This window comes from Pseudonaja textilis, chromosome 6 (assembly GCF_049901715.1).
Source record: "Pseudonaja textilis isolate UNSWEBS1 chromosome 6, rPseTex1.2, whole genome shotgun sequence".
Taxonomy (NCBI): domain Eukaryota; kingdom Metazoa; phylum Chordata; class Lepidosauria; order Squamata; family Elapidae; genus Pseudonaja; species Pseudonaja textilis.
In genome coordinates this window covers 45599004-45620823 of record NC_141995.1, presented here as the reverse complement: position 1 = coordinate 45620823, position 21820 = coordinate 45599004, and the positions used below count along the sequence as shown (strand labels likewise).

The following is a 21820-nucleotide window of genomic DNA, read 5'->3' as shown; positions in this document are numbered from 1 at the left end:
AAGATGGTTTATTGATGTAGCACAAGGGTCTTCAAACTTGGCAAGTTTAAGACTTGTGGACTTCAACTCCCAGAATTCCCAAGTTAACAAGACTGGAGGAGGAATTCTGAGAGTTGGTCCACAAGTCTTAAAGCGGTCAAGTTTGAAGACCTCTGAAGTTGCAGAACCACATGGAAACGTTTGTGGTCCTGGGCAGCTGACAAAATAGTGTTGCGAGTGGATGATTTTTATACCTTTCTTTGGGCTTTGAACTTGAGCGTCCTATTCCTGTGCAAGAACATGTCCTTTAATGTTCTATTGGCTGTTGTCAAATTCCTATGGGGTCATGTAGGGGTCATAGCTGGCTCTATAGGCAAAAGAGAAAAATCAAATCCTAGGTGCTTGTCTAAGCTAATCTGGTTAACCTTTGGCTTATTGTTTATCTGAGCAACAGGGTGAAGTATGGGTTGCTCTGGGAGGGTGCAGTGAAGGGGCTTGTGTTCTGAATGGGTGTCAGGCAATTCCTATTGTGGTTTAATGGCTTTCGTCCTGTGTTGGATCTTGGTTGAGGAGCTTGCTTTCTAATCCTACCATTCTGACTTTGTTCAGACTTTGCTGCAGGGAGTTTCAAAATATCCTGTCTGGACGGATTTCTGCTTGCAGTATTTGCTTTGCCTCTGAATAGAGCTATCTAGATACTTGTTTTCCCCTTTCAATAAGCTCTTTATCTCTTAAGTGCTGGCATCTGCTGTTAAGGAATGTGGGGGCTGCTTTCTACCTCTAAAAAAACCCCACATTTCTCCATTTCTCTCTTTGGGGTAATATAATATTCTGCCTTTTTTAATATGTCCCGAAAGATTTCATTCTTCTAGGAGGGGCAGGCGCTAACTTTCTACAGAACTTATAAGCAATAACCAGAACCTTCTTCCCTGTGAGGAGAAGGCAGTGATGGGTCCTGTGTTTTACAGATAAGCCCCAGATCTCGATTGTTAAGTGAGTTCCCCTGCTTTGTGGACCCTTGTTGTGTGTCTTTGTGGCTGTTCTGGGTCTTGTGATTTGAGAACATCCTCTTCAAATCTGAAATGATTTCAGTAAATGCCATTGATTTTTTTTATTTTATCTTTTGCCCCATCTAGTTTACAAAGTTCTTCTTCAAGGCAGGCTGAGAAAAGAGCTTGTTCTCTGTTGATTTCCACTTCAAGATCATTTAGGCAAATGGTCACCATTGTATTTTCTTTTTCTTTCTTTCTTTTTTAAAAAAATAAATTTTATTGAATAAACGTTAAAAACAATTGAACACAGTGTGACTTTCTTGGCCATCATTTTGGCCATACAAGCTACAGTGTAGAGATACACATAACAGTTAATTTCCTTTTTCCATTATGTTATTAGTATAGTGCCATTGTATTTTCATGTATTGATTGTAATAAGTTTATGTAAGAGGGGTGCCTTGCAATCATTATAAAGAGTAAACAGGGACGCATCGGTAATTCTTCTCTGTAGGTGCAGATACTAAAATAAGTGCTAGCTAAGGAACAGGTGGAAATGAAAGCACAGACGAATGCAAACCAACTCAGGCAGAAATTCTGGAATTAAGGTCTCCACTTAGTTCTAAATCAAGGATTGCTTAGCATTTTCTCATGCCGAGAGAAATAACGGAGCACATTTGTCCTAAAGATGTTTTTCTGTTTTTCCAGTAGAAAATAAATGAAAAAGAAAAACATAAAGGGCTTGGTGATTTAAAATCAGGAGGCCCATTTTTCTGTTTTATAGTGTATTTAGTCTGTCTAGAGGCTCATTGTATCTTCTTTGGTTTCTCTTGAAAATGTTTCTGCTGAAGGTAGTTTTTTTTTAATAGTTTTGCTTTTTTTCCCATGACACCTGCTGGATCTTCTCAAGACTCAACCATGCATAAAAATGATGGCCATACAGGTCAATTTATTTTCACAATTGTCTTGAGTTTAGCAGATACTACAAGTTTTTAGAATAATACTATAAAAGCCTTCCTTAGGCATTTACTAAGCCGTACATACTTTTTACCTGTACTGAAGAGGACGGAGGGTGGAGGGAGGGAGGAAAAGAGAGAGAAAGAAGAGAGAGAAGAGAGAGAAGAGAGAGAAAGATAAGATAGATAAGAGAGAGAGATGATAGATAGATAGATGATAGATAGACAGACAGAGATAGATAGGATAGATAGGATATATAAAGAGAGGGGGAGAAAGAGGCAGAGGGAGAGAACTAGAGAGAGAGAGAAGAGAGAGAGAGAGAAGATAGATAAGAGATACAGAGATAAGAGAGAGAAAGAAGATAGATAAGAGAGGTGAGAGAGAGATAAGAGAGATAAGAGAGAGAGAGATAAGATAAATAGATAGACACACAAACAGAGATGGATAGGTAGGATATATAAAAAGAGAGGTAGAGGGGGGGAGAAGATAAAGAGATAAGAGAGATAAGAGAGAGAGATAAGAGAGAGAGATAAGAGAGAGATAAGATAGATAAGATAAATAAGAGAGAGAGAGAGAGAGATTTGGATGATATAGGTATAGATAGTTAAGCGATTCTTAGACTGCCTTGCCTTGGGTGGAGGGCTGCAGAGTTTCTAGTTTATGGCTTTTACCCAACATAAAAAGAACATATATAATTTTCTGCCCTGTATCCACCAGGGCATCCTGTTTGGAAACCAGCAGCTAAAGTGTGAACTTTAAGTGGTCTTTTCCCACCATCCAGATGGGTTCAGTCATCCGCAGTGGCTTTGAAATACTGTCTGATTCACAGGAGGCCAAACTTCTCCAAAGGAACACACACACACACACACACACACGCACACAGGCTGTTGCTTTTTTGCCTGGCTTTCTTCTCTAGGCATGATTTAGGCAGAAGCAGCCGCAAGTCTAGCAATGGCAAATAACACAGCAGGATTTACGGCTGGAAGTTCTGCTCGCTTTTCTTTTATGGAATAAATAAATTAAAAGGAGGGAGTGAAACACTCAGAGAGCAGAGAAAATGAAGGGAATAAGCCATTTTTGTGCCCCACAGCTCCATATTCCTGCCAACCTCTCTATTATGGTATGGTTGAGAAGATGATAATTCGTAGGATGTATCTGGACCTCTCCAAGGTGGAAAAGGAAAGGTGTAGGCAGATGAATCGTATACTGAGTTACTCTTTTCTTCACCAAAGAATGACCAGATTTTCCTTGGGCAAAATAAAAGGTGCAGATCTGAAGTGATGCATAAGGATAAAGATAATTTGTGGTTTACGTTTATTACTTTTCTTTACAAAGGAAAATTCAAGAGCCAAACCACATATTTTAATAAATATATCTGAAACCAAACATACAATATAAAAATATACAATATACAAAGTATATATATACAATTTGTTTTAGAAAAAAGACCCCACCATTTCCATGAGTTCCACAGGACTGCTAAAGACTGTATGACAAAAGGACAAATGCATGTTTTGGAAAATGAAATAAATCTGAAAGGCAGCAATAAGAAGCTTGTCTGCTTTCTATCCTCACCTTTTCTTGCCTCATTTATTATACAAGAACAAAACTATATTCTTTGCCTCATTTATTATACAAGAACAAAACTATATTCTCTTTTCCAACCAATACATGGCGTAGAAGAGGCTGGGCTACTGAAGTCCTGAAGCATTTCAAAGATACACATTTTTTCAAAGCTGCTTTGTAAAGTTGCTTGGGACTTTGGGTCAACTGAATTGAAACTGAGCTTCTCTTGGAGGAATCTTCTCAGATAAAATACTTGATGGTATGTTTGACTAAACCTTTGCTTGGAGAGTTTTCTGGGGCCTAGCTTCATTTTTAGTCTGAATTGTGGATCCAAAGATTTAACCTTTTTTCCCCACACACACTCTGTGGACATTCCAGAGCTGAACTGTGAAACACCATCAGAGTTAGCCTGGTCTCTTTTCATAATGTATACTATGCTGGAGGTGAAGTTGCTAGGAAGGACTCACAAAATGTAGAGGCTGTGATAATTATTCATTCATTCATTCATTCATTCATTCATTTGTTTATTTATTTTTCAAGCATGTATTAGATAACAGGTATAAGTATAAACATGATTACGAATACATGAAATGGATACGAATAAAAGGGAAATATTGGGATAGGGACAGTAGGCACATTGGTGTGCTTATGCACGCCCCTTACAGACCTCTTAGGAATGGAGTGAGGTCAACAGTGGACAGTCTGAAAGTTTTGGGGGGGTTGGGGAAGAGACCACAGAGTCAGGTAGAGCATTCCAGGCATTGACCACTCTGTTGCTGAAGTTGTATTCCCTGCAAAATTGAGTTTGGAGCAGTTTACCTTGAGTTTGTATCTATTGTGTGCTCGTGTATTGCTGTGGTTGAAGTTGAAGGTAGTCATTGATGGGTGCGACATTGCAATGGATAATTTTATGTACTACGCTTAGGTCGGACTGAAGGCGCCATAGTTCTAGGTTGTCTAAGCCTAAAATTTCAAGTCTGTAGGCATAAGGTATTCTGTTGTAAGTAGAGGAGTGGAGGACTCTTCTCGTGAAATATTAATGTCCGATATGCAATGCAGGTTCCAGACAGATGAACTGTATTCAAGAATTGGTCTAGCAAATGCTTTTGTATGCTTTAGTTAGTAGTGTGATATTACCAGAGAAAAAGCTTCGCAACTCTTAATGCCTTTTTGGCTATGTAATTGCAGTAGGCTCTGGCACTTAGATCCTCAGAGATGAGAACTCTGTTACGTTTCTTATTTTAGTTCTCCAGAAATCCTGGAAGTTCAATTGGTTTTATTTGTGTTTTCTAATGACCCAAAGAAGCGACAAAACACACACAAAAGTCTCATCCCCTCAAAAGCAGGGAATTGCTGCATCACAAGGAAAAGCAAAACTGTACCAGCCAGTTATTATGGTTTCTGACTAAATATTATGTACACTGTTTGATGCCATTCTCCAGGGGGAGGTTAATTTCTGTTCCCGCAGGTAGTTCTCAACTTATGACCTCAACGGAGCCCCAAAAGTTCCATTGCAGGGCGAGGTGATTGAGTTGCATCCAATTTTACAATCTTTTTTTCTTTTTTGGCCATGGTTATTAAGTCAATCACGGCCGTTGTTAAGTAAAATGTGTGGTCATTAAGCAAATATGGCTTCCCTTGTTGACTTTGCTGACCAGAAGCTGTCTGGGAAATGGTCCCTCAAATGACAATCAAGTGACCCGGGACAATCTGTCCTAAATACTTGCCCATTGGCTGAATAAATAAATACGTGCCCATTGGCTGGATTTTGATCATGTGACCACAGTGGTTGCAAGTGTGAAAACTGGCCCTTAGTCACCGTTGAAATGTCGAATGGTCACTAAACCAATGGCTATAAGTCAAGGACTATCTGTACTTAATCGCTAGGCAGGTTATGGGTAGTCCTCACCTTATGACTACAACTGGGCCCAGAATTTATGCCGCTAAGTGAGACATTTGTCATGTGAGTTTTATGGCTTTTCTTCCTAAGTGAATCTCAGCGGTTGTTCAATCAGTGACATGGTCGTTAAGTGAATCTGGCTTCCCCCTTGGCTTAGCTTGTCAGACGGTCACAAAAGGGACCCTGGGACGCTGCAACTGTCATAAGTATGAACCAGTTGCCACGTATCTGAATGCAAACCAGCTGAGTGTGGGGAAAAACGGCCATAACCCATTTTTTCCGGTGCCGTTGTCATTTTGGTCAGTAAATGAACTGTTGCAAGTAGAGGACTACCTGTCCATAACACCTATCCCATGTCTAAAGGTGAATTGATGATAATTGCTGTCCCTTCCTTTGTGTCTGGCATAAAGGAAGACAAGGCACTCTGGGCCCTTTCATTGTTTCTCCCTTAGCCGGGAATGTTCCCCTGCTTGCAACTTGGGCTTCCTTCTTTCAGGTGCAAATATACCTGTTGTCCACCTGTAAACAGTGTCTTCTTCTAACCTAAACTTGGCCTTGATGATGTATCTTCTAGGTTTCTTCTACAGCCCGAGCAACTCGAAGCACAGCATTAAAGAGCGGCTTATGAAACTCTTGCGCTGTTCATCTTCCAAATCGACCTCTCCTGCCACTCAAAGCAAGTTTTTCTTCCTTCCTTCCTTCCTTCCTTCCTTCCTTCCTTCCTTCCTTCCTTCCTTCCTTCCTTCCTTCCTTCCTTCCTTCCCCCATTGAAAAGCTTTTCGGAATTTAAATTGCACATTTCCAGTAGCTGTCAGTTTCGCCAGGTTCAGCTTGGCGCTTCCCGGGCATCCTGCCATCAATGGCTAGAAAAGTGGGGGAAGGAAAAGATAGATGGGCAATAAATCTTTGTGTGTCTGTGATGGGAAATAAGGAGGGGGTGGTAAAAGTCAAGTTGTACCAGCATCCAGGGCCAGACTCCCCAGGAAAGAATGTGGATTAACCGCAAACATCTCCGCGTTCTCAAAACACTTCAGCGAGTTCCGATTGGCTGAAGAGGGACTGGTCACAGGGGAAGCGAGGGCTGGGATGAGGGGAAATCTTTATGTATCCTCGGTGTGTGGGAAACCCAGATCTAGCCTGACTTTACTGCAGCCAACATCTCTTAGAAAAAGAACCTTTCGCTTCAAGTGAATGAAGTCTTTCTTTCCTAAAGGATTGGTTTGGGGCAGGTCTGACAGTAGCACCATCTTGGAAAATAATCTGCATATTGGATAACCATATATAGCAGCCAGGGAAGTTTGAAAAATGGAGATATCCACTCCACTTGGTGCATTCTTAGCCATTATGGTTGACTTCTCCCTATTTTTGAACATTTCTGTAGTCATGCGGTACAGTGTAACTCACTGTTAAGAACCAAAGAACACAACATAAGAGATACTCCACTGGAAATAAGCTTTTCCTCGTGCCGGGAATGGAGCCCCATACCGGTAACTATACAACAGAAAAAAATTGGTCAGAGCCAGAGAACATTCAATGCCACACTCGAGACCAAAACTGATGTAACTGTTAACATGATTCTGGATTGACCATTATGGGTTAAAGATTGTGGAAGTGTGTTGTCCTTCACTGCACAAAGTTGCTGGAAAGAGGTTCAAAGGCAGCCTCTGTTGTGGGTCTGCAGAGCACTTTGAATTCAGATATGAAGGGCTCTACCCCCCATGTTAAGGGTTAGTTTTTCTTAGTCTTTCAAATGATCAAGGCGTTAAAAACTGTGAATGTGTTAAGCACCAGATTGTCTAAACTGGCTGTAGGAATTAGCATTCTACTCTGACAGAAGACACCTACCCTTGATGTGAAGCAATGTGTCAGGATGTGTATTTTTCTTAGTATTAGATTTCTATTGATGCTGTTTTTTGAGAATGGGGTGTGGGGGAGAGAAAAAAATAGAACCAATGTTTTTGGAATTGCATGGTGGAAAGGGAGGAGGAGGGAAGGGGGAAGGAGGAAGAAGGAAGAGGGAAGAGAGGAGGAAGAGGAGAAGAAGAAGGAGAAGGAGAAAGAGGGGGAGGGGGAGGGGGAGGAGAAGAAGAGGAGGAGGAGGAAGAGGAGGAGGAGAAGTAGAAAGAGGGGGAGGGGAGGAGGAGAAGTGGAGGAGGAGGAGAGGAGGAAGAGGAGGGAGAAGGAGGGGAGGGGAGGAAGGGGAAGAAATTAAACAGGATAAAATGAAATAAAATATATGCTGAAAAGAAGCAATCAAAGGGAAGGATTTACCAAGTAAGTTTTCTCTTGAAAAAAGAGAAAAATTATTGCCTCAGCAATGACTTGCCAAATCTTTGGGAGGCTTAAATGTTACTGGGATTATCATGCGGTCACTTTAATAGAGGGTGAATATTATGCCATACAAGTAACAATGTGTGGAAAGAAAAACAGCGTGTAGAATCCACCCCTCTTTCCTGATGCAGAAAAGCTGTTCAATTTGATGGGCTCCTCTTATATTTTCCAGCGAGCAGGAGGGACAAGACAGGAGTTGGCATACCTCAGGAACCCTGTAATTTGTATTTACCGTAGCTTTTTTAACTGCCTTGCTCTGCCTGCTGTTTAAAGGGAGGAACCTCTTGGAAGCTTTGCTTGAAGGAGAGGAATTATTCTCCGGTGAAACCTTATTTTTGCGGCCCTGCTGTGCCGGAGACAGCTAGAATCTGACAGTGGAGCAGGTGTGGGATCAAAAAGAGGAAAATTGGCACCTCTTTACTAAGACAGGGGACAAAATTATCCAGGTATGCTGGCTTCCATTCCAGCATGAATCATCTTACAGGGAAAACAAGATCTATTGTCCATCCCTTGGACAGTGCAAATGCTTCGGGCTGAAAGCCAGAACAACAAATGTCGGGCACGGAAGGGGGCTGTTCAAGTGTTCAATTCGCCTTTTCAGGATATGCCATTCCACTTCCCCCAATTCCTCCCCCCTCCCCTCTCTTTACAATAAGAGACCATCTACATCAGGGGGCCCCAAACGTAGCAACTTTAAGACTTGTGGACTTCAACTCCCAGAATTCCTGAGCTAACATGACCGGAGGAGGAGGAATTCTGGGAGTTGAAGTCCACAAGTCTTAAAGTTGCCAAGTTTGAAGACCCCTGGATTAAAAAAGTTGTGAGGAGATTGGAATTCTGAGGTATCTCTCTGCTTTTGGAAGGGCTACAGAGTCCTACTAATCATAGATTGGGTACTCAGAGCAACCCCTAATCCAAGTATCACCCCCTCTTCTTCAGGGAGGCAGGTCTCCGGCTTTGAAAACTGCCCCCCCACTTTTCCTGTTCCCTGTGGGCACTCCTGATTTTTGTCCCTCCTCGGTGCCCGTCACTAAGTCTTCCACCAAATTACTCCGGCATCACAGCTTTCTCATCCTCCTAACTTTGAAATTCTTACATTCTTGACAAGATAATGCCACACTCCTGAAATCAGCATAATACATCTTGCGTAAATTAGTATCATTTCTTTTTTTCTAATGTGTATTATTATGCTACAGTGGAGTGTAGAATTTTTTGGGATGGTGGTGGTGGTGGTGGTGGTAAAAGTTGTATTGTGGATTCCAATTCAGAAAGTTAAAAATGAAACTTGTGGGTGGGTTTTAGTTAAACCCTCTTAACTAGGCCCATGAGAGGTAATTGCTTGGTTCTTTCTTTCTTTCTTTCTTTCTTTCTTTCTTTCTTTCTTTCTTTCTTTCTTTCTTTCTTTCTTTCTTTCTTTCTTTCTTTCTTTCTTTCTTCACTCCAGGCAGCAGGGAAAATTTGTCTCCCTTCCCCCGTATAATACCCAACTTCACACACAAAAAAGCACTTGAAATGTTAGATTTTTTTTTCTTCATGTAAGCACTGGCAAGCACTACATACATATGGTATAGGATGGGTACACCATCTTAGTTTAAAGTACAGGTAGTCCTCAACTTTCAACAGTTCATTTACCTTCAAAGTTACAGCGGTAGTATTACATGCTGAATACAGAATAACAGAGTGGGAAGGGATCTTGGGGGTCATCTAGTCCAACCCCCTGCTTAGGCAGGAAACCACACACCACTTCAGACAAATGGTTATTCAATCTCTTCTTAAAAGCCTCCAGTGTTGGAGCATTTACAACTTCTGGAGGCAAGTAGTTCCTCTGGCTAATTGTTCTCACTGTCAGGAAATTCCTCCTTAGTTCCAAGTTGCTTCTCTCCTTGATGAGTTTCCATTCATTGCTTCTTGTCCTGCTTTCACGGGGTTTGGAGAGTATCTTCTTTATACAACCTCACAAATATTAGAAGACTACTATCCTGTCTCCCCTAGTCCTTCTTTTCTCTAGACAGGACAAACCCAATTCCTGCAACCATTCTTCATAAGTTTTATTCTATGGGGCCCTAATAATCTTTGTTGTTCTTTTCTGCACTCTTCCTGTACTCTCAACATCTTTTCCATAATCTTGTTTTTTTCCCCTACAGAGGATCTACAACCCCATTCAGTGAGCACTGTTCTCCTTGGGATCCGATCAAAAGCTCTTTCGCATCTATTCTCCTACTGGTCTTTCTGTGCCACTTTACTTTATCCCTTTTAACAAAATCTCAGTTTCTCAGTCCACTTCCTACCAAACAGAGCAGAAGGCTAGCACCACCAACAGAGTTGCATTGTTTCTTTCTACAGCAGGTTCAACCAACCAACCGACCAATCAATCAATCAGAATAAAGCTGGAAGGGACCTTGGAGGTCTTCTAGTCCAGCCCCCTGGTCAAGCAGGAGATCCTGGACCATTTCAGACATTCCTGTCTCTTCTTAACAACCTCCAGTGATAGAGCAGCCACAACTTCTGGAAGGAAGCTGTTTTGCAGGTTAATGGTCCTCACTGTTCCATAAAATCTAAGGTGCCCCCAACTTGGACTGAGGACATGATGATGTCTTTATTTTCTCTTTTATTTTGCCATGTTTCTATTTGCCTTCTGTTTTATTTTATGTTTTATTCTGTTTGTTTGCATTTCATTTTTCTTTTTCTCTGGTTTTAAAATGTTGATGTCTTAGGCTTTAGACTGTTTGACTTTCTTTGTTGCTTTTGCTTTTTTTTTACTTTGATGGCCACTGGATGTAATTAAATTGATTTCATACATTTTTTTAAAAAAAGAAATAGGTGGAATAAATTACCCTACTTTCTTTAATCTTACAATACCAGGAAGCAAAGTTTTAAAAGCAACACTCAGCACAGAGAGATTATGAAGATAATACCTTAATATAGCACAGGAATAATATATCTTATAGACAGTTTTTCTTGGTTCATAAAAGAATCAAATGTGCTCTGTATAGAATTAAATAAGGAACAAAATCCACAGTGTATCAAATAATCTTTTAATGAAATGCAGTTGGAAGCCCTTTCGTTTAAATTGTACTGTCAGGAACAAATTTTAAGCTATAAATTAGTGGAGCACAAGCTTCTCTCTCCCCCCCTCTCCCCCCCCCAAAAAAAATGCACTGCCTGGGATACAGTTTGCATGACAGGTTTTTAGCAAATGCTCCCTAGCTGTTCATCATGACTTGAAAATTGGAGTCTGTTAAGTCTCTTGAATATTGAGCAGCCGTGCTTGCCACTTCTTTGCTTTTAAAAAAAGGGGGAAAAAAAGATTTAATTCTCAAATGCAAATTAGAGATATTTAAATTGGGCAGATTCTAAAAAAGACTTGATTTTTTTTTTCAAAATTGGATTAGTTAGTATGCACTGTGCACTACGGAATGATTAATATTTAGGGATGCAACATTAGGGCGGTGTGGAGCCTACGGTAGGCAGGGCCTGCTTTGGGAAGCGGGCCCCACTTCATTTCATTAAGACAACCTTGTCCTCCAGAGCAGAGATCTCCAACCTTGGCAACTTTTGTCTGTCGTTTGTTAGAAATGGTGTAGGGTCTCCTGCTTGGGCAGGGGGTTGGATTAGAGAACCTACAAGCTCCTTTCCAACTCTGGTTATCTGTTACTTTAAGTCTTGTGGATTTCAACTCTCAGAGTTCCTCAGTCAGCTTTGCTGGGAGCCATTGACCAGGTTTACTGGCTGAGGAACGCTGAGAGTTGAAGTCCACAAGTTTTAAAGTTGTCAAGGTTGGAGACCCCTGCTTCAGAAGACTTCCCAAGTTTCTTCTTTATATTCCGACACGTGGACAGATGCTGTGTAGTCATCTGAGATTCCACTTGGAAAAGTCCACAAAGCAGTTCTGACACTGTGGTCTCAACACCTCTTCACTCCTGCGTTTTGCCAATGTGTTTATTCTGCTTACTATCATGCAACCCACCCCTATCTCAAGCCCTTCACTGTCTTCCTGTTGACCTGCATCAAGAGCACAAACTCTGCAATTGTTTCTGTACCCGGTCATTAAAATCATTTTAACAGCACTGTTTGGCTTTTCCTATTTCCACAAATAATATATTCATCTTAAATATCCAGGGAGGAATGCCCCAGAGGAAGAAACCAAACCAAATTATTATTAATTCTCTTCCTGGGTCTTTGCATGTAGATTGTGAAATATACAGCAGGCAGAGTTCATTTATTTTCAACAAGACCTTTTGCAAACTTAAGAACTGGTGACTTTTGTTTTAATAGCAACTGAAATTGTGAAGGTGGCTTCTGCAATTTATTTATTTTTTTTAGCATTGGTACATAATTGCAGCCAAGCAAATGTCAAGGGAGATCACATGGAATACAAGAAAACTCTGTAGGAACAAGTAAGTTAAAATCTCTCTTTCTCTGGATATTATTCCAAAATAAAGGCAGACTTCTAGGCCTAAGAATTGGAGTAGTTTATCACCTGTATCAACCTGTCCAGCTTATTTCTCTTCCTATTAAAACGATAGATGTTGTCTGAGACTTTACACATGCACAGTATGCCAATCAAAATAGAAAAACCAGCATACTGGGATTTGAGGACTTGGCATGTCTCCTCAAATGCCTTTTAATCCAATCTTCTGCTCTGCAACATTTCAGCCGAATGGTTGCCCATCTCTTCTTAAAAGTCTTAGTGTTGGATCATCTACAACTTCTGAAGGGAAGTTGTTCCACTGGTTGAGTGTCCTCACTGTTAGGAAATTTCTCTCCTTAGTTCAAGGTTGTTTCTCTCCTTGATGAATTTCCATCCTTATTGCTTCTTGTCCTGCCTTCATGTGCTTTGGAGAATAGCTGGACTCCCCCTTCTTTATATGAGCCCCTCAAGTATTGGAAGATTGCTACCATGTCCCTAGTCCTTTTTTTCATTAAAGTAGACCCTGTCCAATTCCTGCTATTCTTCATTGGTTTTAGCTCAAGCCCCAAGTGAGGGAAAGAGGGAGGGAGGGAGGAAAGGAAGGAAGGAGACCAATAGGGCAACCGATAGTGAGATGGATGGACTTGATTACAAAAGCAGTGAATGCACTATTGAGAAACATCCAGTTTGAGAACAGACCAACCTGGAGATATTCTGTTTTTGTGGTGGCTGAGAATCAGAACTGGCTTGGCAGTATATAATCTGGTACACAAGTAATCTTAATATTCATTTCTACAAATTATGGAAGCCACAACACTTTTATTCAAAGGTCAAAAACTGAAAACTGAGCTCCCTACATCTGGTGTTTATGAATTGAATATGATTGCAAAAAAAAAAAATCACGTTATTCTACTTAACCAACCCAGTCCTATTGCTGACATTTTAGAAGTTATTAATGAATGGGCAATTGCAATTATTGTAATTATTGTCAGGGGCTGCTTTTCGTCGATGAACTTGGTGCATCTAATCTACCAGGTCTCCTTTCTTTTCCAGCTTACGTGATGATGATTGGAGATCATATTTTTGCCATGACCAGATTCCTCCTTGGTAACCTTTCCTTTTTTGCTTTGGTTTCTTAGACAGCGTCGAAGATGAAATCGAAATGGCCACTGTGCGACATCGGCCAGAAGCCTTGGAACTGCTGGAAGCCCAGAGCAGATTCACAAAGAAGGAACTTCAGATTCTGTATCGGGGGTTCAAAAATGTAAGTGTCTCTTCTGGATTTTGCCCCCAAAGTAGATAATTGGGAAATTACTGAAAATATTTGGGGGGGCAAGATGTAACTTCATAAATACACAATGCCTATTTCTCAACAATAGTAGAATGCACCCAGAGATGTGATGGTAATGATTCGTTTCCTGGCCGTGGTTGGTTAAAATGATCTGATGTTGTGATCTCTGTGGGGACAAAATGCTTCTTGGAATACTATGGCTGAAATCGCAAGTATTTTGCAGAGTGTTTGTGGAAGGAAGGGTGGAAGAAAAACACACCAATTGAAGAAGTGCACACCCACACCCCAAGTAGATTAGACATGATCCTCAGGAATGAGAATAGAAATAGAAATAGAAAATAGAGTAGGGTAGAGTAGAGTAGAGTAGAGTAGAGTAGAGTAGAGTAGAATAGAATAGAATAGAATAGAATAGAATAGAATAGAATAGAATAGAATAGAATAGAATAGAATAGAATAGAATAGAATTCTTTATTGTCAAGTGTGATTGGACACACAAGGAATCTGTCTTTGGTGCAGAAGCTCTCAGTGTACATAAAAGCAACAAGTGATCAACTATGATCATAGTCATCATAAAAATGCATTAATCCTGAATTGGAAGAATGGACACTTAGTGATAGTCATAGGATACTAAATAAGCAATCAACATCAATCATACTAGGATACTAAATCAAACAATATAAATCATAAGCTACAAGCAACAAAGTGGTGGTCATAAGAAGCTAAGGAAATATGTAATAGGAAGGATGAGAAGAATAGTAATACAGTCTTAGTAAATAGTTTGACCGTGTTGTGGGAGTTGTTTGTTTAGCAGAGTGATGGCATTCGGGTGAAAAACTCCCCTTGTATCTAGTTGTTCTGGTGTGCAGGGCTCTATAGGGTCGTTTTGAGGGAAGGAATTGAAACAGTTTATGTCCAGGATGCGAGGGATCTTGTAGATATTTTCACAGCCTTCTTTCTGGCCATGCAGTACACAGGTCCTCCATGGAAGGCAGGCTGTTTTCAGCTAGATGTTATGGACAGGACAGAAAGTCTAATGAAATGAAAAAGTTGCAGATCCAGTCTTACTAACTAATGGGAATTAACTGGCCAATGCACAAGTGCAGATCGGTATTTTTTTTCCTGTAACTTTATTTTCATGCAACAAAACCCTAAGAATGCACAAAACATTTAGCTTTTCATTTTGGAACGTCACTCTAAACACTTTGTCACTGAAAATAAACAGTTATCTTGATTTCAGGACAGCCATCTCAAGCCCTAAGGAAGCTAATCTTCTCAAAAGAGGATGAAATCCTTCTTCAAATGAATTTGGATTAGTGACTGAGCTTCTCTCCTTTAGGGTTTTGGAAGTCCTTCCTACTTAGAGTTCCCATGAGGAGACAAAACCTCTCACCAATTGATCATTTTACTTTACGCCAATTCTCTTTATTGTACTGATAGGAAAGTTAAGTTTCCCCATATATATTTTTTTCGGCCTCTTCAAGAACAGTTTCAAGGTGTTCAAAACCTGGTAAGGCTTTTCTCCCCATCATCTGGAAGAGAAGGTCAGGTGATTGGCCCTGACTTAGAGCAGAAGTGATAAGAGGCCAGGTAAGAATTAGCAAGGGATGGATGGAGACCATGAATTCCATGCTTTGTTTTTGGACTCAACTCCATCTCCTCCAAACTGCCTTGCAAGACCTCCTGCCCTCAGACCCTCCCTTCCCTTGGCCTCTCAGGTCTTCTGGCATGCCAGGTAAGGCCTTTCATCCATTCTGCTGGAGCTATACTGCTGTTTCTTTCATCTTGGACCCGCGTTGAGAAAGGAGTCCCTGGTCCAGAAGGCCAACTTTCGGTGTCGTGATTCTTATCTCCTGCCTCCACCTGTCTTCCCTTTGCTTTGTCTTCCGATGTAAAGCATTCTCGTGGGCAGAAAAAAGCCTTTGTTCTTCTCCAAAACAGTGGGGCCAACAGTTGGCCAATAAAGCTAATTGGGAAGAGAGTGAGAACCGTCAACACCTCTGGGTTGAATAACAGCCTATCTTCAAAGACTATTGAGAGGGGACCAACCATGAGAGAGAGGGGCGTGGTGGCTCAAGGGCTAAGATGCTGAGCTTGTTGATCAGAAAGGTCGGTGGTTCGGCAGTTCGAATCCCTAGCGCCGCGTAACGGAGTAAGCTCCCGTTTCTTGTCCTAGCTTCTACCAACCTAGCAGTTCGAAAGCATGTAAAATAAAGGCAAGTAGAAAAAGGAATCACTTTGGTGGGAGGGTAACAGTGTTCTGTGTGTCTTCGGTGTTTAGTCATGCCGGCCACATGACCACGGAGACATCTTTGGACAGCGCTGGCTCTTCTTCAGCTTTGTAATGGAGATGAGCAGCACCCCCTAGAGCCAGAAATGAGTAGCACGGGTGTGCGAGGGGAACCTTTACCTGTTACCTAACCATGGGAGAGGGCCAAGGCTCTGCCTAATAGTTGTAAACACCCCATGAATGTCTATTTGGGCCTGGTGAGAATATTTTTCCTTTTGGTGTGGTTATTAATATAATCAATATATATGTATATATATTTATATTTGTTTTCTGAGGTTCTCGCGGGTATTTGTATGTGGATCTTTGGTTGTTCGGGTTTTCTCCCGCATAAGATTCGAAGTATCTAGGCAAGGTTTCGATGAAGTCTCATACATCATCTTCAGGCTTCTGTCTTCGGCTCTTGCTTCTCAGAGTGATGTGAGCTTGCAGCTGCTTCTTCCTTTTAACTGCTAGTGGGGGTGTGACTTGATTGGGTGGGGTCTTGGCTGTGTTCTGATTGTGTGTGTGTGTGTTCTCATTGGTAGGGGCACAACCAAGCCCCCACCTGAACAGAACACGCCTCCAGCCAATCAGAACACGGCCAACCCCCCAACCAATCACAACACAGCCAAACCCCCTACCAATGAGAACACACACACCCCTACAAGCCTGAAGATGATGAATGAGACTTCATCGAAACGTTGCCTAGATACTTCGAATCTTACGCGGGAGAAAACCCGAACAACCAAATATCCACATATATAAATATATATATATATATATATATAAAACAAATGGCTGGAACTATTGAGAAACGTTCTAGCTGATCCCTGGTGGGTGACAGTGAGGAATTCCTTTTTCCCAGCAATGGATCCAAAGATTTTTTGTCAAGCTGAACTAGTGAAGGTGTTAATTTGCTTACCTTCACTTGACAGTTGCTATGCAGAAAAGGAGCATTTTGCTACATTTCTGGGAATGACAGTCTGTGGATTGCAAAGGAGTGGTGACAAGTGTTACTGTTCTACAAGTGCTGGTTGTGATTGTGTTCTGTTGAAACCAGCACTTCAAAACTGCAAATTACTGTAATTCATACACAATAGCAAAACAGTTAGGATGGGAAGATGCAATTATCGGATCCATCAGCTGGAAGCAGTTTATATATTATTATAGTAGAGATTTAATAGAAATACCATAGAGGCAGCAATCCTTGGTTAATGATTGCTTGCTCAGTTCAATGTTACAATGGTATCGTGGTATTTATGATCAGAACTCGGCATCCTCCTGGCCATCTCAACACCTTCATGGTCATGTGAATTGGGTGCTGGAACAGGCTCACATGTATGACAGTTGTGGTATCCCACAGTCAGGGGTGATACCACAACTTTTCTTGCAACTTTCCCTGCCAGCTTCCCATAAGCAAAGTCAATGGGGAAGCCTGCAGAAGTGGGTTGATATTGTTGCTCTGGTAACTCTCTCTCCCAAATGGTAACTGCCACCTCCAGCCTCACCACGTTCCTGCTGCACCAGGGCTGCTGTTTTGTGAAGTGATGCAGTTGTGAAGTGTGGTTATATGCTTTCTAACCACATCCCTAAGCAACATATATTCTGGGTCTCAATTACCATAATTAACCAAGGACAACCTCCAGAGTGCACCACTCTCAGTGAGTGGAACCTGTCTAGATTCCTCCCGTTTATTCACTGGGGATCTGTATTTTGCACTCCATGCAGATAGTCCTTGATTTACGACTGGTTGCTTAAATCCCCAAGAAAAAGAAAAGGCACTTATGACATAGATTCAGAATTCTGATGGCCATTGTCCCCTTGCAGTTGCCTAATTACGCTTAACAAATTCTTGGCAACCAGCCTGCATTTATAAGCATCCTTCAGTCACGTAGCCACAACGTACAATGATTTTTACCGGAAACCAGCATTTACCTCCAGTTTCGATTAAGAAAACACACATAACTTAAGGATCACAGTTTTCCATTAAGACTCAAGCTAATACAATCCTGGGTTGTATAAACAGAGGCATAGAATCAAAATTGTGTGAAGTACTACTACCACTTTATAAAGCCTTAGTAAGGCCACATCTGGAACGCTGCATCCAGTTTGGGTCCCCACATTACAAATAAAGATGTTGAGAGAATTTGGAAAAAGTGCAAAGAAGAGCAACTAAGACAATTGAAGGCCTGGAGACTAAAACATGTGAAGAACGGTTGCAGGAACTGGGTTTGGCCAGTTTAGAGAAAAGAAGGGCTAGCGGGGACATGATAGCAGTCTTCCAGTATTTGAGGGGCTGCTGCAAAGAAGAGGGGGGGTCAAATTATTATCCAAAGCACCAGAAGGCAGGACAAGAAACAACAGATGGAAACTATTCAAGGAGAGAAGCAACTGGAATTAAGGAGAAACTTCCCAACAGTGAGGACAGTGGAACAGAAGTTGCCTTCAGACGTTGTAGGTGCTTCATCCCTGGAGGTTTTTAAGAAGAGACTGGACAGCCACTACAAGGGGTTGGACTAGAAGAACTCCAAGGTCCCTTCCAGCTCTATTCTGACTGAATCATATGGGTTCACTTAACAAGGTACCTTAAGAATCAGATAGATTGGCTTCACCTAGGAACTGCTCCAAAAAAAAAAAAAAAAAACACGTCGGTCATGTAATAAGCCCCTTAACAACCAGCACAAGTGACTTAAGGTCGTAAGTCAAGGACTACCTGTATGGATACGTGTGCGTATGCTGAGAAGTGATCAATAGTAGCATCAACAGGGTTATAACTTATCGTTTGCGAGAGAAGGGTAAGAAGCATAAAATGGTTGCGCGGAGGCAAATCATCTGATGAAGAAACAGCTACTGTAGGAGTTCTTACACTAAAACGATACCAGATCTGAGTAGCTGGAGGAAATGTGTGTTTAGTTAAAAAAATAATGTAGTTTTTATATTTTAATTGGGAAATTAGCGAAGGGTCCTCAGCCTCTTCGACGCTGAATTTGGCAATTGTGATTTTTTATTTTTTGTCTCCCCGGCTTTCAGGTGAATCCTCCTCGGAGGGAGATCACAGTGGGAGAGGTCCATGCTGGAGCTGCCCTCCCATCCTTTCCTCCTTGCCACGCTGAACGTTCGATTGCTCTAGTCATTAACCTTTCAAGCCAACCCCGCTGTGGTGTGCCTTATTTAAGGAGCACTTCAGAGCCAATTGCGCAAACTGTCAAAGGTGTGCTCCACATGCGGCCGATTTCCTCCCCACACACACCTTCCCATCTTCTGCCCATTGATAAGTTTCTTGCAGTCAAAAAAAGGAGGAAAGGGGGAAGGAATGTTTTGTATTTCTCTGGACTTCTGCCCCAAAGAAACAGGATTGGGCCAAGTGGCTTCAACCCACCCACCCTCTTATTATCAGCCTTTCAATGGGGGGCATCTTAACGGAGACCTTGTCAATGTGCGGCTTCAGGCCAAATGCAGGACGTGTCGCCCGTCAGCTTTAGCAAGAGGGCATGGTGGCACCGCAGCTTAATGGTGCTGGAACTGATGGCCAGAAATGGCCTGCGCTCCAGCAGTTCGAGCCCAGCTCTGCAGGACAGGGTGAGTTCCTGCTGCTCACTGCCTGGCTGTTGGTCACCCTGCAGTTTGTAACGGATACTGCAAGTAGATAAATGGGTACCACTAGGGGTAGGATTCAAAAATTCGCTGCCTGGTTGCTGGGTCGGTGTGGCCATGGTGGGCATGGCCTACCGGAACTTACTGTTTCCAGCTTCCGGTGGGCCTCCAGAGACCAGGGAGGCCATTTTCACACTTCCAAGGGGTCCAGAGGCCTCCCCTGGCCTCTGGAAGCCCTCTGGAAGCCGGAAACAGGCCCATTTCTGGACTTCCAGAAGGTCCGTTTATCCCCCTCCCAGAGCCTCCTCACAGACCCTTCACTTACCTCCATTGAAAATGGGCTGCATGGAGACTCCTGGTAGGGGAGGGGAGGGAGAGGCGGGGCCAGCCGGTCATTTGAAATACTGGTTTGGTAAATCAAATGTAACTTTAACATCCGGTTTGCCCAAACCAGTCCAAGGCGGTAGAATCCCACCTCTGGGTACCACCTCAGTAGAAAAAGTTAGCTGTGTTTATGTGTGCAGCGGGCAGAAACCCCCGCTGGACCTGGCCAGACATGAGGCAACGCAACACATGGCGAGGCAAGACCGTCAGAGAGTCCTACGACCACTCGCCATGGCCAGACCACCACAATCAACTCGCCATGGAAAAACTTGTTGCGGAACAAGAGTTACGCTAATATTGAAAAAATAGTGGAATAGTGGAACCCTTTTTAAAAAAGGATGCTGAAGGAGGGACAAAATGAAATGGGAATGACAAAAAATTAAATAAAGTTTTGATTATTTCAAACAATTAAACTGAATGGTTGAATCCTCCTGCAGTCCGTTGTCCCATGGCAAGTTGGCTGTGGAGAATTGGCACATTCTGACCAGTGGAAGAACCTGGAAGAGCCAGAAACTCGAGCACTGCTAGCCAGCCGGTATAAGCTAGTTTGTCCCCTGCAGTGCACCAAGGATAGGCATACCATCACCAAAGGGAGCCATTTAGCCTAGCCCTCCAGTTACAATTTTGCATGGCAGAAACTTCAGTCACCTATTTACTATCTTTGAAAACATTTGTGGAATGCAGTTTCGGCTTTGCAAGCTGCCGCACTGCTTCCCCCTCCTTTTCTGTTGGCAACTCTAAAAAGACCACAGAAATATTTTATGGGTTGACAACTGCATTGTGTGTCTAGCATGTGTAGATTTTCCTGACATTGTGTGCCATACGCTAAACAAATAAATGTCAGATTTAGCAAACCAAGTAAAAATCTGGCACTTAGACATGGCAGATTGGAACATCCATTTTGATTAGGAACTTTAGGCCATTCAAAAAGATGAAGTTTTGCTTGTTTTTTTTTTTTTAAAAATAGGCTTTGTAATGTAAATATGAATTGATTTGGGTAATTAGCTCACCCCTACTTAATTCTAATCAAAGCTCTGGACGATTATGAATTAGTCTGGAATGCTTGAGTGAATCTTCTCCAACATTAGGGAACTGGGAAAGTGTGCCTTGAGACAACAGTCAACAAGCAGCCTTCGTAGTTTGATCTGCTCTTATAATTTGAAAAAGGAAAAAAATTGCTGCTGTTTGTGTTGCCATTTTCATCTGCAGAACAGGACAGTTAGGGAAGTAATGAAGAGCAAATTCACACAGTATTTACGCATTCCAGTACCAGTACTTAATGTTGCGTCTGGATATTTATTAAAACTCTGTAGGTCATTCTCATACCTTTGAATTCGACTAAGCTTTGGAAAGCATTCTTTAGGGTTTTCAAGCACTTTGTCTGTCATTTTCGGCTGTCTTTAAATAAGATTTATGCAGCCCCAACAAGCCTCACTCAACAAGAAGTAGACATTTTTTAGCTTACTGATTTAAATGGATGGATAGACATACAGTATATATCTCAGCATTTATATCTAAGCTAAGAAGTGTAGTGTTAATTTATGATTTGCTGGTAACACAATATTCAGAAAAAGAGAACAAGTCACACTTTTTAAACGATAATGGCGTATATTTTTTTCTGCTGTGCAATTATGGAACTGCAAGAAAGCTACAGAGTGCTGTGAATTTCACAAGTACATTGGTACGTGGGCTGTTTCTTTAATAAAAGTTCCTAACAAAAGGGGAAAGTTGCAGCTGGAAGCAGTTGGGGTTTTGCCCTCCAAATGTTCAATGGAATAATGACCTTCCCAATCAAAACTATTTGCCTGGAATCAAATATTTCCATATTCAGTTATGGAAATAATTTCAAAAGTCCTGGCTGTTGGGTTTTTTTAGGTACCATGCATAAGAGATTTCCCATAAGTCTAGAATTGAAGGGCCAATTTGTTAAGTTGTTTTATTATCTACTTTATTGTCACGGACCAAGAATTGTTTAAACCACTTTCAAAGGTGGAAACATCTACTACAAAATTCCTGGTTTCTTGAAAGATTTAAAAAAAAAAAGTCATTGATGAGCATTGGGATCACCTCCTTCCCTATTGAGAGGTATCGTCCCTCCATCTTTCAACAAGAGAAGTCCCTGGGTTGGTTTGTTTTTTGCAGCCCAGCCCAG

At 41.7% G+C, this 21820-nt stretch overlaps 1 protein-coding gene across 5 annotated transcripts in view; it reads left to right on the top strand.

The window, feature by feature from the left end:
• Window positions 1-21820, top strand: part of KCNIP4 (potassium voltage-gated channel interacting protein 4) — a 267695-nt gene that overhangs the window by 219908 nt on the left and 25967 nt on the right. For 4 of the 5 annotated variants that reach the window (XM_087936485.1, XM_026699757.2, XM_026699756.2 and 1 more), the window contains exon 2: window positions 13273-13397. In XM_087936485.1, coding sequence (XP_087792611.1) covers window positions 13273-13397 — 125 coding nt within the window. Of the gene's footprint in view, window positions 1-5965; window positions 6072-13272; window positions 13398-21820 lie in introns of all 5 variants that reach the window. The other variant, XM_087936483.1, reaches the window with a different exon arrangement.